This window comes from Mauremys reevesii, linkage group 15, assembly GCF_016161935.1.
Source record: "Mauremys reevesii isolate NIE-2019 linkage group 15, ASM1616193v1, whole genome shotgun sequence".
Lineage (NCBI taxonomy): Eukaryota > Metazoa > Chordata > Testudines > Geoemydidae > Mauremys > Mauremys reevesii.
This window is the reverse complement of record NC_052637.1, coordinates 24,003,528-24,022,601: the sequence shown is the minus strand read 5'-3', so window position 1 is coordinate 24,022,601 and position 19,074 is coordinate 24,003,528. Positions and strand designations below refer to the sequence as shown.

General features: G+C 44.5%; 1 protein-coding gene across 2 annotated transcripts in view; it reads right to left on the bottom strand.

Moving 5' to 3' along the window:
• Nucleotides 1–203: 203 nt before the first annotated feature.
• TEKT3 (tektin 3) overlaps nt 204–19,074 on the bottom strand; it is a 36,563-nt gene continuing 17,692 nt past the window's right edge. For both annotated transcript variants that reach the window (XM_039500479.1, XM_039500478.1), the window contains exons 2-8: nt 17,661–18,268; nt 16,896–16,979; nt 9,172–9,242; nt 7,890–8,033; nt 6,060–6,282; nt 3,839–3,993; nt 204–576 (exon numbers count right to left, since the gene is read on the bottom strand). In XM_039500479.1, the coding sequence (XP_039356413.1) occupies nt 360–576; nt 3,839–3,993; nt 6,060–6,282; nt 7,890–8,033; nt 9,172–9,242; nt 16,896–16,979; nt 17,661–18,239 (1,473 nt within the window). In that variant the 5' untranslated portion in view covers nt 18,240–18,268 and the 3' untranslated portion in view covers nt 204–359. The remainder of the gene's footprint in view (nt 577–3,838; nt 3,994–6,059; nt 6,283–7,889; nt 8,034–9,171; nt 9,243–16,895; nt 16,980–17,660; nt 18,269–19,074) is intronic.

Sequence of the window (19,074 nt, the reverse complement as noted above, 5' to 3'; positions counted from 1 at the left end):
TCCCACTAGCGAGAAACAAAGGCGAGAGACCCTGCAATTTTAGATTTCTAAAATTACAGGTTGAGATGACAGGAATAATTCCCACTATGGAGTGGTATTTCTCTCAGTGTCAAACAGCACCCTTTCAGATAGTCTCTGCACATTCTATGAATAAGTATAGCCACCAATGGGGTGGGGTGGGGGGAGTCTCCCAACACACAGTCTCACACAGAAAGTGATCATTTAATTCCTATTAGTGCATCCTGTAATACATGAAAATATAACCCCATATTATTAAAACTCTGTAGTGCCACCAAGGAAACCCCTTCCATATATGCTTTCATTAATCAGTGCAGGAGCAGCTTCAGGGCTATATTGGCCTATGTGTACCCCACCAGCCTAAGAGTGTTGGGGAAGGTCTTACGCATCCCCATGCACTTCTCCTGATCAATGAACAGGGAGTTGGCTTTGACAGCCAGGTCATGCTCCAGATTAGATTTGGTGTGGACCAACATCTGCAAGGTGTCTTCTGCATCCCTCAACCTCTGCTGAAGGCTCTGGATGGTGTCATCAATTTCATGGACTTCATTAACCAGGCTAGAAGACAACAACAGAAAAAAAGAGTTAGTAGATTCTAGGATGGAAATAGTCCTATAACTGGGCATGTTCCTGGCAAGGCATTATTTACAGGGCTTTTGGTGCCGTTAAATACCATCTTGGTTACATTCTGAACGTATTACATGCACATGTTTCTGACTTAAGACTGATCCTGGATCCCACTGAAGACAATGGCAGAACTCCTTTTGCCTTCAGTGGGGGTGGGGGGGGGTTAACAAACGAACAAACTGCTCTCAAACTCTAGCGATACATGGAAACAACTCACGCAACAGACAGCGCCATTTAGAAAAGTGATGGAAAGCTGTGGTTTCCTGTTCTCATTTTGTTTTTCTGAGTTTTTCCTTGCTTGCGTGCGTGCACATGCATGCACACACACACACACACACACACACACACACACACACACACACAGTGTAAAGAATGAAAAACAGCAGAATTTAAAAATTAAAGAGCAGAATATGAATGATGGATGAATAAAGACATTCAGGATGCCAAGAGAACAGTCAGGTGAAATAATTTTAGATACAATGACTAAATAGAGTTTACAATTGTCTTGCAGATATTTACATTGACTCACTGCAAAGATGCACTATTGTTAGTTATCTCAGCACACTGGCTGTGTTGTGATGTATTGGGTGACTGGTGTGATGGGTTGGAACGGTCTAGCATTTAGGGTGTCTTAGTCTGTGATTTGGGAGACCCACATTCTATTTGAAAGGGGACTCTTGTCCCCTTACTAAAACTGAGTGGGGGTCTTTTGGTTGGCTAACTCCCCGTGCCAAAAGAAAGTGGAAGGGTCAATGGGAAATCAGGACCCTGAGACTGACAGTCCCCAGGAACAATGGGGAGAGGCCAATGCCCCAGGTCAGCCTGACTGACAGGGCAGGCAGGTTAATCAGGGAGTCAGAAGGCCCAGGGCAGGGGCCGGGAGTCCCATCCTCTGTGTGAGCTGGAATTGCCTGGCTCAGACAGAGTGGGGCTGAGCTAAGGAGAAAGCAGGGGTCTGAGCTGAGCTGGGGAGCAGAGCCCTGCCAGCTCCAGAGGGGCCAGAAAAGCAGACCCTGTGCTGGGAGCAGGGCTGCAGCCACAGAGCCAGAGGGGCCAGCAAAGCAGCCCAGGGGGCTGGAAGCAGAGCAGGAGCATCAGTGCTGAGGCAGAGTGGAGCCAGAGATAGAACAGTGCAGCTGGGGCTGGAGCTGGAGCAGTCTGGAGCCGGGTGCGGTGAGCAACTGGGGCCAACCAAGGGGGGACCCTGAGCAAAGGGCCCAGCGCAGAAAGACACCCCCAGCAAAGGGTCCTTGCAGGCCAGACTGGGAGGGGCATCTTAACCCGACGGGGGGCTGATGCTGGGAAGAAGGGTCCCACTACCCAAAGCCCGGAGGTGTGTGGCCACCACCAGAGCAAGTGTCCAACCCACAGCATCCCTGCAGCACAGCCAGGGCCTGAGAAGGAGGCCTGGGACCTACAAGGAACAGACATCCGACGAAGTGGGTATTCACCCACGAAACCTCATGCTCCAATACGTCTGTTAGTCTATAAGGTGCCACAGGACTCTTTGCTGCTTTTACAGATCCAGACTAACACGGCTACCCCTCTGATAAGGAACAGACTGTGAACTGGCTGACATTCCAGAGACACTGTTTGTAATGTTCCCTGCCACACAGCAGGGTGATGTGTTTTCCTTTAACCTTTCTCATTTTTCCTTATTCTTTTTTTTAAGTAATTGCTGATTAAATAAATTGTATTTGCTTTAAATTGTAAGTAATGATCAGTGGGTCAGGGAAGTGTCCAGTGCAGAGAGAGCACCCCAGAGTGGGGACACCCTAGCCCCTGTCCTAGGTGACCACAGCAAGGTTGGGGGTTGAGCCCCTCAGGAATCCTGGGCCCAGCCTTGTTGGGGTTATGAGGACTCTGCCAGACAGGAGAGTGGAAGGGGAGTCTGTGAGGACAGGGAGGCCTCTGGGTAAAGGAAGTGGGAGCGAGGACTCAGATCCTTCCGCTAGCCCATGTCACTGGGGTAGTGCAGAAGCCAGGAAAGTTCACCACAACAGTGGGACCATTCCCTCGCTTACATATTCCCTGCTCTGTCACAGGCTTACTATGTGAGCTTGAGCAAGTCACTTAGTTTCTCTGGGACTCTGTTTTACATCTGTACAACAGAGATAACAGCATTTCTCTAACTCACATTGTCAGGCATTAGGGAGGCTCTTTGGTTAAGTCTAAGCAGCACTATTACATGAAGGCCCAGATTGTGCATGATCCTTGCACAGATGGACTGAGGAAGGGTGTTTTTGTGCACAGAACTCAGGATGGACTCTGCTCTCCTGTGGTAACTGGCCAGAGCAGACACTCACTGGAGTACAGTTATACGGAATACAATGCAGTCTGGGGAGCCCCCGCTGCAAGGGGGGTGCAGCCCTGCCCGTGTCAGATATCTGATAAAGCCACTGAATCAAGACTGGGGGTGAAATTCTGGGCCTAGTGAAGTCAAATGGCAAAACTCCCATTGACCTCAGTGGGGTCAGCATTTCATCTGAGGTTGATATTAGGAACTGGGCTGTGGAAGCCAAAAAGCTTTAGCTGGAATATCAATGAAAAGAGATAGGTCAGGGAGGAAGTAACAGCCAAACCTCCTGCTGAAAGGACAGATCAGGCCCCAGCAGCACCTTTGGAGACAGACTCCAAAAGGAGGAAGACCCTAGATGCCCTCCCCAGCTCTCTTCTGGGCACTGGACTCCTTTGAAAGAGGAGGTTTAGTTTTGAAAAAGAAACAGCCAAAACACTTCCACGCTTAAAATACTGAGCATTGAAGGCCCTATCCTGTCAAGTACTGAGTGCTTCAGCTATTGCTGAAGTCAATGGGGATTAAGGATGCTCTGCATCTTAAAAATAGCAACATGGCCACTCAAGAATCTTCTTTAGTGTCTCTCTTACAAGGACGGAAACCATTAATGTTCTCCTTTGGAGGTGCAAAGGTTTGCATGAGGTTAGCACCACACCACACCACACAAAGCCTAGGAAATTAGCTCACTTGCAATTGACTTTACTAGTAACATCAGGTTTCAGGTAAGAACATAAAAACTGAGCTCTATTAACTTCTATTTGTCATCTTGCAAAACTGTGAATGCTACAGTGCTCTGACAGCACTGAAATATCGGTGGAATGGCTGGTGGCTTGTAACAACCACTCCATGGAATCATGTTGCCTTAAATATAGCAATAAACCTGAACTCCTGCCTTACCGTAACTGGGTGGAATCCCGGCACAGCTCCACGTTTGGCCGCCGTGTGCGCTCGTCCAGGCGGGTATGGGCCACCTTTAATGGCGGCCCTTTGTCTCTGATGGCTTTTCGAATAGCTGCTATCGTCATCTCTGTTTGGAAGATTTCTTGTAGCGTCTAAGATTAAACCAAACCAGCCCATACACAAATGAACGTTGCTATTTAGAGAATATATTTTTGTGTTTTCTCTTTCCCCCTCAAAATTCCATCACTTAGCAGGAGATCCTAAATTCAACAAGCAGCCAACATTATACCCAATACAACCTCTGTATTTTACACTACAGCTGGCTGACAGGTTTACATTTTGATCCATATTCACAAGCAAGGAGAAAGAGAGGGAAATGGCTTGCCATGAGAATAATATTTACAAAGGTGGCATTGATATTGGGCTCTCTCCAATCCCACTGACCTCACTGGCTCCCCTGCTAATGGCCAGAATGGGAGCAAGATCAGGTGCACGCAAAACTGCCAACAGGGTGAGGATCTTTTTTTTAAGGCTTATCTTTAGAGAAGGTATCCGGTTAACACTGGTGACTGGACACTAAAAATCCGGTTACCACGGGAACCCATGCCAGCTGTGGGTGTAGTTTGAGCTGGCATTGTCCAGCCAGAACTATTGCCCCTCCCATGTACAGATGCTCCCCAACTTATGCAAGGTGTTCCGTAAATCGAATTTTGCGTAAGTTGGGAACGTATCTCCGACAATTACGCCCCCCCCCCCAAAAGCTTACGGAACTTTAAGTGCGGATTTCAGTAAGTCGGGTTTGCATAACCCAGGGAGCGTCTGTATAAGGAACGGATTCTCACATATTTGTAGGAAAAACAAAACAAAAGATCCCATTCTGGATATCAGTACTTTAACTTCTACAGTACCTTCCAGGGGCTTCAGATTTATGATGCACTGCGTTCAATACTGTATTGAACTGGGATGCACAGGCAACCAAGCTCTTTCCTCATGCTCAGCCTAGTTCCACAGGCAAACATATCTTTGTACTTTTAAGGGGTTGCAAAAGCACTAGAAGAAGCTCAACACACAATGTTGTAGGTTTCTCCCTCCCCTCTCCCTCAAGGATTTTAAATCCACTTCTTAGCAGGCTATGATAGAAAGACTGGCTAAATAGGCTAAAGGCAGGTTCTGTCCATTTGCTGGTTCTCTAACAGTTCAATCCACCATCAAAGTACCTCACATTTGATTTCTTTTGAGTTTCATTCCAAAAACTTAAAGCTAAATAAACCTGAAGTTAGTCCTCATTTTTCTGCCCCAACTCAAACTAACTTCTTTCCCAAGTGGAAAATCTTGGGTAAGCGAGGAATGTGATTTGAGAAGGGAATGAGAACACGGGCCAATTCCTGCTGACAGTTACACCTGTGTAGCCTTATTGACAGATTTTCACACAAGAATTGATGTTGGTCCGTTCTGCTTTTTCACACCTGGTATAAGCAGTATTTCAACAACAACAAAAGGCAACAAATAAATACATTCTATCCTATAGTATGATAGGATAACGGGCTTAGTCAATAGGTCAATTAAGTGCCACACTGGTAATTAGTACAATGGGTCAATGATAGGATATTGTTAGCCTTTTTTCAGAGGGTATGGCTGGAGAGTCTTGCCCGCATGCTCGGGGTTCAGCTGACCGCCATATTTGGGGTCGGGAAGGAATTTTCCTCCAGGGTAGATTGGCAGTGGCCCTGGAGGTTTTTTGCCTTCCTCCGAAGCATGGGGCAGTGTCACTGCTTGCATCCAAGGAGTGGGTGGATCGGCTTATGTGGCCTGCATCTTGCAGGAGGTCAGACTAGATTATCATAATGGTCCCTTCTGATCTTGAATTCTATGATTCTACATTCCCTCCTCCCCCCGCCCAATTTTTTGACCAGCTCTATTGTGAAGTTAAAGAATCTAATCTGTGGCTCTGATTTATAAGCAACAACCTCGAGGAAAACCTAGAAAGTTCAGATTTAGGTTAGATATTAGGAAAACAGCACTGACTATATAGCTAGTTAAGCACTGGAACAGGTTACTAGGGAGGTTGTGGAATCCCTGTCATCAAGAGTTTTTAAAGAACAAGTTAGACTAACACCTGTCAGGGATGGTGTAGGTTTACTTAATTCTCCCTCAACACAGAGGGGATGGTTTAGAGGAATTCTTAAAGTCCCTTCCAGCCCTACTGTTCTATGATTACCTTAGCCAGATGTGTCTGGATCTTATTTTTGGCATCCGCTGTCTCAGAGATGCGATTAGTGAACGCAACGTTCACTCTGTTGAACTGGTTCCACATCTCGTTTGCAGTCACAACCAGCAAGTTTTCAATATCATCCCTCAGTTTGGAGGAGGCAGCTCGTTCACTCTGGGAGCGGAGAATATTATCATCTGTAAACTTGGACCAGGACTCTGGCACAGAGATCCTGGGAAAACAAAACCAGAGGCATGCAATAGCATAATGTAGCTAAGGCTGACTACAGGCAACTGCATATTCTATTAGGGAGGAAGTTGGATTAAAATGATCCTTGCTGGAATCTGTGATCCTGACTCTGCCACATAAAAATTAGAATATCCGGATACAGTTCATTCATAATGCTGATCTTTATCATTCAGACAAATATAAAGTCTGCCGTATTCATGAAGACAGCTCCACATACATAGTCTTATGCAGGCTCCACAAACATAGTCTTAAATGGTGACTTTTGGATCATGTTAAAGATTTTAATAAAACCACATATTTCTAAACAGTTTCAGTATGTTCAAGCTCCAGGGGACACAAGTTACAATCAACTCACTTCAGCTGGTAAGATTTATAGCAACTTCACACTGAATAAATAGTACATGTAGTTCTTCCTAGTCATTTCTATTTATTCAGAGTGAAATCCATCCCTGTGCAAAGGGCCAGAACAAGGCCGATGCAACCCTTAAATCCCAGGTAAGCCCCATTTCAGACACGCCAGCCTGCTGCACATCTCATCCACCCTCTGTGAATTTGATCAGCTTTGGGCTTCATTCATTCTGGTTGTTATTCTGCTGCTCATTCAAATTCCTCTGGCCCCAGTAGGGAGGTAATTAATTGACATTTAAAGATTAAAAAAAATCTATTCCAGCCCACGAAGTACACATGTACTAGTGAACATTAATTTACTCCTTTAGCCCTCTGCCAGCTATGGTACAACCATCCATGTACTGATTTATATCCTCATTCATTCTAATAAAGAGCAGAACTGTATCTCAAGATCAATGCTCCTTCTTTCACTTTGTTCCCATTTTGTTTATATTATGCCCATTACCAGGTCTTCTTTAGGAAGCAATCAAACCCAACAGTCTTTGTCTAAGTGAAGATTGCAATTCAGATGTAGTGGGCTGTAGATCAATGCTGACTTATACAGATATAAAATATATATAAAAATATTTGAAAAATAAATGTGAAGTTTAACAACTCCATCACAGACCAATAGCTAATACATGCATGTTAAACCCAACGATGTCACTTTAAATGAAGGCTGAGATTTTTTCAAAGCCACCCAAGGGATGTGGACACAGAATCTCATTAATTTTACTCAGTCGAGTTTCTAAATCACTTAGGCAGCTTTGGAAATCTCAGCCTGAGTGTCTCAAATTAGGCTTTACATGAACTTTACTCTTCCTTTCTTCTTCTGCCTCCTGCCTCTGTTCTACCTCTCCCGTGCTCAAACCCGCAATCTCCCTTTTTTATCATACAGGAAGGCTTATATCCTGCCCACACTGTAATCTTTTGGCTACAGTGCACTCAACAGAGTCATTATATACTTAAGAGACTGTACAGTTTCCACTGATTGTTAAAACATGTGCGCTAAAATGACACGTGGCTGTGGTCTGTGTGTGTTGGGGGAGGGCACGTAGCAGCCCATAATAAAGGGAAAGCTGACCGCTCCTGCAAAAACCATCTCAGTAGTTTCAGCCAAAGGGCTGGATCATGCAGGTAGAACCTTTTCTATCCAGTCCCGTGTCCCAAACAGCTTGAACGTAATTCTCAAGATGTACTTACGTAGCATCAACCCGCTCCACTCCTCTGTAGTAACTGATGCCATCAGAAGTGTTCCTTAGATGGTGACACTTGTCATCGATCCGGTGAGCTGCTTGCTTATCACTGAGGTCTTTCTCCAGCTCGTGCTGGGCTGCCCTGTCAGATCTGTAACATGAGAAAAACCATTATTGCAGAGTAAATCATAATGAGTATAACAGGCCACATCTCCAGCTTTGGGCAGTCCCCTTCTGCACTACCCCAACAAGGCAAAGGAGACTTAAAGCTGCTCTAACGGGTCCGAGAGATGATGAGGGGGCAGAGCTCATGGAACAGACCCTAATGGACAAATCCATGGAGTAACCCTACAAGTACTTAGCACCAGAGGCCAGTTCAATTCCCAGGGAGCCCAAGAACTGGGGGGAAACAGAAGAGCGGTTCAGAGGTACCTTTACTTATCCCATCAGCCCAGCTGACATCAAGCACAAGATTGCTAGTATTTACTTAGCATAGGAATATAATTCAAAAGAAATGGGAAGAGTTTACTATTTCTGAATGACCCAAACAAGAAGAACATGCCTGTGAGAAGGGGATATAATGACACCTTCCACTTTATAGAACCTTTCATCTGCGCATCCCTAAGCACCATACAAACACGGATCAATTCAAGGTGCACGAGACCCCTGTGAGCAAGATAAATGCTATCCCTATCTTCAGATGAGGAAAACGAGGCATAAGATCACATAGCAACTCAATGGTAGAGCAAGGAGTAAGAACCAAGTCTCTTGACTCCTAGTAAAGTTCTTTAGTCATTAGATGATGATACTTCCTGCAACAGAATGTAATATATGAAGGAATGATCTGGTAGCTCCAAAATATCCCTGGCCTGTTTCATGTATCCCTTTAGAAGGGCACTTCAGGCCGGATTGTCTAAAGAGCACAGCTTCTATTTACGCACCAAAACAAACGGCCAGATTTCCAAGAGAGCTCAGCACTTTGGGTGAATGAGCTCTTTTGGCAACCCTGGCCTAGGTCCACAGCAAATATTTCTTACCCATGGTGGAGTATCTCTCTAAGTGAAGCTACTCTTATTAAAAAACAACACTGCATCATATCCTTTGGGTCTACACCAACCTGTTCAACAATTAGATCAAATTTAAACATGGGCTGAGCAACTGTTAAGTGTGCGAGACATTTCTCCCCCATAAGCTGTATTTTTGAGCGGGGAGGGGATTTGCTGAGGTGTTTACATTAGAAATTAGAATATAATGCTACTAAGAAAAGTTGAGGTGAAACTCTTCCTTACGCAAGCTGGGCTATCGCCTTATCCAGGTGGCGTTTCATCCTCTCCTGACACGACTTGATGACATCAACTTCCTGGTCAATTGACAAAAATCAAAATTCCGTCAACGTCCTTGCTTATGAATTCAGGTAACTTTCATTCTGAAACCCACCCTCATGCTCCTATGTGGCCTCCTTGAACTCGGGGTTTAGGCACACAGCAGTAACCCTGTGCTGTGTGCCTGCTACTCCTTATACCCCAAGTGAGCATGCAGGAAGTGTGGAAGGAGTAAGTAAAGCCTTGGCTTCATCCCTCCCATACTCTGGGCAGTGCAGCTGAGCCAGCACAATATGTGCACAGAGATGAGGAAGTAACTTGAGTCCTATTCTTGGCTCTGCCACTGACGTGCGGTGTGAATTTAGGCAGTCACTGCTTGGGCCCAGTAACATGCTGGAGCAAGCTGGGTCCAGGGAGGAACAGTTGCATCCTTGGGCAGCTCCTGGTATGGGGCAGCTATGCACTGCCCCTGATCCAGATCAGGTTGTTGTTTCACAATCAAGCCCTGCATGAAATGTTTTTGTTCACACACAATGAAACACACATTCTGCATGGACATAGCACCTTCCAGGGGATCTTAAAGGACTTTGCAGATGTTCCTAATGTATGTGGATTGTGGCTAGTCCTTATGTCCCCAGTTAGGGGACAATTCACTGAAAAGGGGGTAGATAAGTGCAGAGAGGGGAAGGGAGTAGATGGAACCATGGCTCCATCCCCCACTGTGTACAGGCCAATATGTTGCACTCCTCATGGGGTGTTGCAGTTACCCCCACCAGCATAATTGAGGGGCTCTGACCAGCATTGGTCTCCCGGTGGGCTTGTCTTTGTTACAGTTGTGTTAAAACATGACCGTGAGGAGTCGAACTAGCTAACACGATGCTAAGCGCGGCTTTGCGGTCAGTGTTGACAAGTTACGTTCAGCATCCTGCCAGCTAGTCCTGAGTATACCCTGATGAAGGCAAGGCCTAGACAGAATGTCTCCTAATGCTTCTCCTTTTAATCTACATGAGTTTACTCAGGCTGACCATTTATCTGATTACCCTCTACACACTGAGGTTCGAATTTCACATTAGTCCCATGGATTTCCAACCACTGTACCTTACTTGCTGTCTTTGGCAACTGATCTAATTTTAATCATTGTACTTGGGTGCATGGCATTTATGATGTACCTCCCTGCCATATGGCAGGGATAGCTAATTCTACGATGACAGAAGAAGCACACTCTCATGTTTCCAGCTGAACATGCCACAATGATACATAGCTATTCACAGTCAGAAATCAGGAAGGTATTTTCTTTGAAGTCACACAGTCAGTAGTACAAGAGTTATGGCATTAGCATTAGCTTTCACTGCCTGAAAACTGGATTGCAAAACATTTTTCCCGTGCAGACATCAGTGTGGAGTCCCAAGTATAGAGACAGATTCTTAGCCAGTGTAAATCTAGTTTGCTCCCATGTCAAGCAACTGAGCTACCTCTACATACACCATCTGAGAATCTGGCTTATTAGCTCTCAGAATGCCTTCTCCTCCTATTGTCAGAGGTGAAAGTAAGCCGATACGGCATACCAGCAAGAGCCAGTATGCTGTGCCGGACTGGACCGGCTTCCCCAGGCTGACGATGTAAAGGGCCCAGGGCTCTCTTCAGTGGCTGGAGCCATGGGCCCTTTAAATCACCCCTGAGGCCCAGGGCTCCCAGATGTCTCTGCAGCTGGTAGCTCTGGGAGTGATTTAAAGGGCCCAGGTATTTAAAGGCCTTGCCTCTTCCAGTCGAGGCCATGCCTCTTCCAGTTGAGGCCACACCCCCTGCTCAGAACTCCAGCATACCGGTAAGTCCTTTAAGTTACTTTCACTCCTGCCTATTGTCCAGAGATAAATCACATATTACTTCTGAGTGATTCTGCACCAAAATAATAAAAATTCTGCAAATTTTATTTCTCAAAATAATGCAGTATAGTCACACAAGTTTCAATTGTTTTGGTAAGTTATTTAAACTACAACACAGAAAAAAGTCACAATAACTATTCAGCATTTCCTAAACACATGAAAGTTAAGTTACAAACATTTGGTAACTAATACCCTGCATTCCAGTTATAAGCCTGGATTTTCATTTAAATTACATTACAGAAAACCAAGCAGAAAAAAAAAAGTAGAATGTAATTTTAAATTGCTCAGACTTTCTCACATGAAAGTCATACATTTTGCTAATCATTGTCCTGGATCTGGCTAGATACTTTGGGAAGTGCTTGGTTCTGATTGTCCTGACATTTTATTGACTGCTTAGAAAATGTTTTATTTGACCTCAAAGTCTTTTTTTTGTTAAAATGGGTAAGTAAAATAAATCCTGAGCTGTAATCGAACCCCACTGTGCCACTTTGGCACAGGAAAAAAGTGAGCGAGCACATAGTGCAGAAATCAGCTAGGAAGAGCTATCATTTATAAGGCTTTACATCACTCTGGCAATGTAGGGGCCTTAAAACTTGTACAGGTTTTATGCTCCTGAGGGAATTGACTGAGAATGGAAACAGTTAACTAATCATAGGAACATTAACAACATGACTATGCAGGCAGGCTGCTATATTTCTGCCTCAGGGAATGAGATCAATTAACCATCAACAGCAACATTAACAAAATGTATTATTGTTTTTTTACAAAAGCTATTTTCTTTAATTTAAAAACAAAACTTTCAGTAACATGATACTAATATTTAATTAAGGTTTTTTTCAATTCTCAAGAAGTTATAGACATGTTACTAGGCAGGCAGGCAGCTACATTTCTGCCTCAGAGAATGAGATCAGTTAACTAGTAGGAAGACTGCTACATTTCTGTCTTGGGAACAGAGCCTTCTTTGTGCATAAAAAAAGACCTACCCCCCCATCCCCTCTCCATGAGCCTCAGTAGCAAGTGAGAGGAAAGAGTCTCTCTCGCTTGTTGGCCAGCCCTGGCCCCTGATGGTGATCGTCTCCCCCACAGGAACGCACCCCCAGGCCCTCTCCTCCCCGGCAGTGATTTGCGTCTCTGAGGCTGCTTAGAACAGAAATATACGGGCCATATGAATTGGGAGCGCAGAATTCTGTCAGGAGTAACCCTTTTATTCTGGATCCATAGCACACGGCTGGATTTTTCTAACTTTGATTGATAGAAATCTCATTGTTTCCTTGTACTCCCCATATGTCTCTCTTGGCTTATACGTCGATTGTAAACCCCTTGGGGCAGGGACCATCTTGTTGTTCGATGTTTGTACAGCACCTAGCACAATGGGGTCGTGTACTAGGGCTCCTAGGTGCTAGTGCAATACAAACAATAGAAATTCTTTCTAACTATGCTATTGCCTTTAACTCAGTGAAAGGAGAAGGGCCTGTGTTACCAACTCTTGTGATTTTGCAGAAGACATGTGATATTTGCTATGTTTCTGAAAGCCTCAGCTCCTAGAAGCAGGTGATTAGGTTTGAATCTAAAATTTCATAGTTTTTCAAAACAAGTTCTGAGCCCTCATGGTAGTGGAGGGAAGCTGGAAAACATGCTCCAACTGCTCCGCAAGCCTCAAAACTCAGAAGATAAATGATAAAAAGAACTGAACCTCGATTTTTTTTTTAATACAACCTCATGACTTTTGGTGACTTGACTCATGAGGAAAAAAATTCTCTCAATGAGCAGTTTACTCGCAGTACCTGGGGCTGCAGTTTCAGTTTCATGAGGCCTCTGCAATCACTCCCTATTTCACTGAACTTTGGATTAGGATTCTACCTTCATTCGTAGAGTTGTTTGCTTTTTACATGACAAATATAATATAATGGAACCACACGGGCACAGTGAGGTGCACATAACCATGTTTAATAAACATCCATCAACATACAAAGCCTAGCCGTACACATACATTGCTGCTCTGGCAGGTGCTGATGGCTTCTGAAACCCGAAACACAGAGAGCACTGCTAGAGGACTCAAACTATTTAAAGAGCTACTTCCCAATTCTGATGCACTATAAGGGGACACAGCTATTCAGCAGTTAAATTTTCAATGTGACTCTCTCTGTTAGGAATGTGTTGTTTCCGTATGATGAAAGCATCCCCCAGAAACACTATGGCTGTGTGCTATTTGCCTATATAAGTTGACATTCGCCGAGGAACAAGCGACCAAGTGGTTTGGCCAATATTGCATGGTCTACAACAACATGCCTGGATTGGCTTCAGTGGGGACAGGATTTCACCCTAAAGTTTCAATTCAATTGCCATTATTAACATAAGTGGAAAAACTCCCATTGACATCAGTGTAAGCTGGACCAGGCCTAGTGACAGAGTCCATTTTGTGCTCTTTGTGGATTGGCAGGAGCTGGAAATACCATGAAAATGGACTCTCAGTCACTAGGCCTGGTCCAGCTTACACTGATGTCAATGGGAGTTTTTCCACTTATGTTAATAATGGCAGTTGAACTGAAACTTTAGGGTGAAATCCTGTCCCCACTGAAGCCAATGGCAAAACTTCCACTGATTTCAATGGGGACAAGAGCTCACCCTTAGGTTGGAATTTTCCACAGCACTCATTCATTCATCATTCATGCCCGTCACCCCCCAAGGTATGGGCCCCACACACAGATCTCATAGTCTTCTATATCCTGGCCATTCGCTCTAGCTGGTTCCAGGTATAGCCCATTTTTTGCTATCAACCTGAAGGTCGCCAGGGTATTTCTTGGCGGCTTCTCTTTTTTTTTTTTGCCTGGGGTTTCTCTCATGCTCTCTGCTCTGCTGCGCTTTCTCACTGGCATGCATCATCCTCCTCCATCCATGTGTGGTAATCCTCCTGGCAATCCTCTGCAGTGGCTTGGTTAGGTGCTTCCTTGCTTGCTTTCCAGCCACACCCATCTTCCATTCTTGAATTCTTTCTCCCTCTTTTTTCTCTCTCTAAACTATCTTGTCTATCTTTGTGTTTGTTGATTTTTCAGCACTGGCCTAAATGAAGATAATAGCAAGCCTCCAATTGACTTCAATGGGAGTAAAGTTAGGCCAACTCTAAGCTCTTTCTGAAAATCCTGCCAACAACAGGACATCCTATGGAGAGACAAGGGGGCTGAGGTATTATCTTATATAACTTCTGTTGGTGAGAGAGACAACAGAATTTAGTCCCATACAAGATATTACCTCACCCACCTTGTCTCTCTCTAATATCTTAGAGAGACATGGCTATAACTACACTACACAGGACCTCCTACAGGTATGCCATGGTGCAGCTACCTCAAATGTCTCTCCAGAAGCCAATTACTCACTTTTACTGTGTCAGACAGACCTTCTCTTCATGCTGGGTCCTGGCCTCTTGTGAGCTTCTTTATTTAATGGATGGTGCTGGGGAGGAGGTGTAGAACAAATGCACAAGCTTTCTAAAGAAGTTCCACTTGCAGGTAGAGACCAGCGCTGGAAGATTTCAACCCCAAAGATGAAAGTCTTTGAGTACTGGAGTAAGAGGGTTACAACAGGAACTTATGATGTTGCACTCCATAATGTTTTATGGAAATATGCTTATGAGTGTAAATATGATGTAACTGAAATATGCTTTATGCAAAAGGTCTCTTGTAAATTATCATTACAAAGTTTATAATCTACTGAGTGTGTTCATCCTTCTTGTATAAAGGTATCATTCTTGTATCTGAAACTAGGAATGTGAAGTATAACTCTGAGGTCCTATTGTAATTATGCAAAGTATGGGCCATTGTGGTTTAGAATCTTGATGGCTCCCATTGACTAGGAAAATTGACTGTAAATGGCTCTGTTTACCTGCAAGCCTGCCTGGGTAGGTAATGAAAAATGAGGTCTTACCGTCACATGTGACCATGTCACGTGATACTGGAATCCATCTTAAACCTGGTGCTTTTCCATTTAGAAGGAGGGGTGGGGACCCAGAAATACAAAGGATTCCCACCTTTTGCCAAAGCTACAAAAGGGGGTGGAGTAGGATAAGGGGGGTCCCAGTCACGAGAAAGACCCTGCTTTTCACCTAAGATGCCTGCTGGAACTAACAAGAACTGTACCATGGGAAAGGATTGGGCCCAGACTAGGAAGGAAGCTAGTCTGTGAAAGAAGCTTATTGGAATACCTCTGAGGGTGAGATATTATCTGTAATCAGTTTCTTAATGTATTAGGCTTAGACTTGCATGTTTTGTTTTATTTTGCTTGGTAACTTACTCTGGCTTTATCAATAAACAAAAGTGATTTTATTAAGTATAAAAAGGATTTAAGTGGTTCCAAGCAATAACAGACAGAACAAAGTAAGTGATTAATATCTGGGGGAGCAAACAGCTGTGCATATCTCTCTATCAGTCTTATAGAGGTCGGACAATTTATGAGTTTACCCTGTATAAGTGTTAGAGAGTAAAACAGATTTGGGGTTTGGATCCCATTGGGAACTAGGTGTCTTGGTGCTGGAGATAGGTGACCTGCTGAGCAGTTTTTGGTTAAAGTCTGCAGTTTTGGGGGCGTGGCCCAGACCTGGGTCTGTGTTGCAGCAGGCTAGTGTGTCTGTCTCAACAAGGCAGGGTTCTGGAGTCCCCAGCTGGCAGGGAAAACGGGCTCAGAGGTAATCTCAGCACAGCAGGTGACAGTCTCAAGGGGTTCTCTGTGACCGAACCTGTCACAGAACTAATTTGCAACCTTAAGTACAGCAGTTCTTAGTGGAGTATCTACTACGCTCATTATCGCACTGGTAGTTAGATGTATTTAGTCTCTCTTATGTTGTCTGAAGGAAAATGTCTTGTATAACTGACTTGGTATGTTAACTAAAAACAAGTAATATTATTGGTGGATGGGGGCCAACATAAAGAAGACTTGTCATCCAACCTTATCAGATATCTGTATTCAAATGGTTGGTTAAATGTTCTGGTGACCCAGTGTTAGCACTGAAGGTGCTCAGAAACTGTACAACAGGGTGGACAGATGGACGAACGGACAGAGGGGTGTGTAAAAGGAGAGATAGGATAGAGCATGCCTGATCTAAAGCCTACTGCAGTTGCAGTCAATGAGAGTTTATTGATTTCAGTGGCCTTTAGGCCAGGTCCTTAGTATGTTTTATGCTTTGCTTAACAGGTAGTTATTGCTGCTGGATCAGCCTCTCCCATGATAAAACCTTCAGGAAAGGAGCTGTCCTATTGTCATTCATGCTGGCATGTGCCTTGATGCCTGCCCTGAAACCTGGAAGATCCCCAGCACTCCGCAGGAGGTCAGACTATCCACATAAAGGCTCCATTCCTCTGAGCTGGCACTGCACCGCCAGTACAGCCACATTACCAGAGATTCCCTCTGGAAGTGCCTGGCCCCGGGAGGCCCCTTAAAGGACGATCATCATCAAGGAATGGGACTCAGGCTGAATCCTCTTTCCTTATATCAGCTCTGCACAGAGCTGATGTGTTTCCCGGCCCTGCCCCTTCTCTCTAGCCCAGCCCCTGAGTGGATCTCCTCCGTGGAGTTGGAGGAAAGGGTGGATGGTGCTGCAGAGGCAGCTGAACCCCACTACTGTATATGAGAAGGCTGATGACTGCATGGAGAGGGTCCCCTCCATGAGTGGATCTTGGGGATCTGGACCTTAGTAAGTATAAGGAGAAATGATGAGGACATTTGTTAAAGCTACAACACTGGGTACTGTTGGTCAGCACGGAGCTGTCTTTGCAGTAAAGTGCCCCATTCCCTAGTTAGGCTGTTACGAAAACTTACTGTCAACAGGTGTTTTTCCACATCATCATGGACTAGGTCGATTCCCATCCTCTTCTCTCGATGAAGTAAGCACTCTTGGGCTACCTGTTTGGTAAATAAATATAGCTGTCGACTATAAGGCGACCAATAAAATTACACCAGAGAGCTCTGGAAAAGTTCCAATTGCTTAACGTCAGTGCTGTTCAAAGGTAGATGTTTATCACACTGCAATATTCAGTAATGGCAGTAATCTTTGCACTTAGAAAGGGAATTTTTTCTTTGGAACACATCTTCCCTTGGGTTGAGAAAATCTTTTAAGACCCGCAAGCCATGCCAATACAAAAGTACCCATTTGCCATATGCCGGTGTGTCACTAATAATAAACAACCAAGCTAAAATAGCCAAGGGATCAAAACATAAAGGAGCACATACATCCCTGGTGTAGCACCAGTTGAACTCAGAGAAATGCCTCCAGGCATGAATTTGGCCTGATCTGAGCCTTGCAATAAGACATTGTAAATTGTGACCTTAATTAGGATTTTTGATGTAGCGCATGAGAAAATATTTAGCTAAGTAAATACTGTTCCTAACTGCTCAACAGGCATTGGATAGGAAATGTATCAGATGGCAAGGGCTTTGTTTATCTCCAGCTTGGCTAAGGGCTTCTTAATAAAAGACATTCAGACATAACGAGCTCAAATGAAACTTAATTAGATATTTGAATGGCTGCAGATGGGGAACTGATAGGCTATAACACATCACAGCATTTATCAATGAAACTGATACCTGGAGAGGACCTTCTGTTTCAGCCAAGGCCCTTTCCAATCGTTTCTTCATATCTGTAAGAGCATTGGTCTCCCCAATCATCTCGTCTATCTCATGGTTGAGCTCTGATTTCCAAAATACTATATCGTTGACCCTTTCTCCCAAATTTTTGGTAGTGTCCGTTTGGGTTTTCCTTGTTTGCTGATCTTTGTCCTGGATCATGCGGGATGTGTCCACTCTTAGCCTCTCTGCGCTGTGCCGGGACGTCTCTGACTCTTTATAATTGGTCAGGTTGGATCTGTACCAGTCATCAGGGGTATACCTGGTGAAAAGTGCTGTTCTATTGGAAACAAAGGGAAGCATCTTGCTTTGGGTTAACCCTTGGGAGCTTTTGGAGAAGGGAGCCAAAGTAGGAGTGATGGCTGCTACTTTATAATAAGTGCTGGGTCGCCATGGAAGGCTCAAGCTATGGGTCAAAGAGTAGTGAGGGAACCGGTTCTTATAGCTAGATGCCATGGTGCTGATAGCTGGTAGGAAGTTAGTAGGTGTTGGTCTTGGGTGGGCGTAAGTTGCCGTTAAAGTAGAGCCTACAAGCTCCATGATGGAAAACTGCTATTCACTTTTACTTCCTGCATAAAACAAACACAAAAAGACAACAGAGAATGATCCCATTTAGCAAGGTCCCACTTAGTCGTAACAACACCTCTTCCATAAACACATGCAACTCATAATAAAAACACAATATTTGAGTATCAAAAAGACAGGCCTAAAACTCTCGAAAGCAAAGGTCTATCTCACCGTGCCCCATATATTTGGATACAGGAGGATTGAAGTTTCCTAGCCTGATCTACAGTAAAAAGTAAGCTTCACCCAGCTACGCCACTCAGGGGTGTGAAAAATCCACACCCCTGAGTGATGTAGTTAAGCCAACTTAACCCCCAGTGTAGACAGCGCTAGGTCAGTAGAAGAATTCTTCCATCAGCCAGCCTAGCTATCACCACTTGGGGAAGTGGATTACCTACACTGAGGAAAACTGCTTCCACTGGCGTAGGTAGTGTTTACACTGAAGCACTACAGTAGCACAGCGTTTGAAGTGTAGACAAGCACTTAGGTATTGCTCAGTGTCACTTATTGAACTAAACCAAGGGCCATATTGTGCCATGACTTTTTAAGCAGAACTCCCTACTGAGTAGAATAGGAAGTCCTGCTTACAAACTGATGGCATTACACACTCCCAAACCTTTACTACTGTCCACAATGCAGAGTTAACAGAGGTGCAGAAGCAATGGCTGTATTTTATTCTGCCTCATTTATCATCAATAGATCCTGATTTTGCAAACCCCGCCTTACATATTATTATTATTGCCCTAGTATCTAGGAGCTGCAGTCATGGGACCGGGATCTGTAGTGCTGGGAGCTGTATAAAACACAGAAC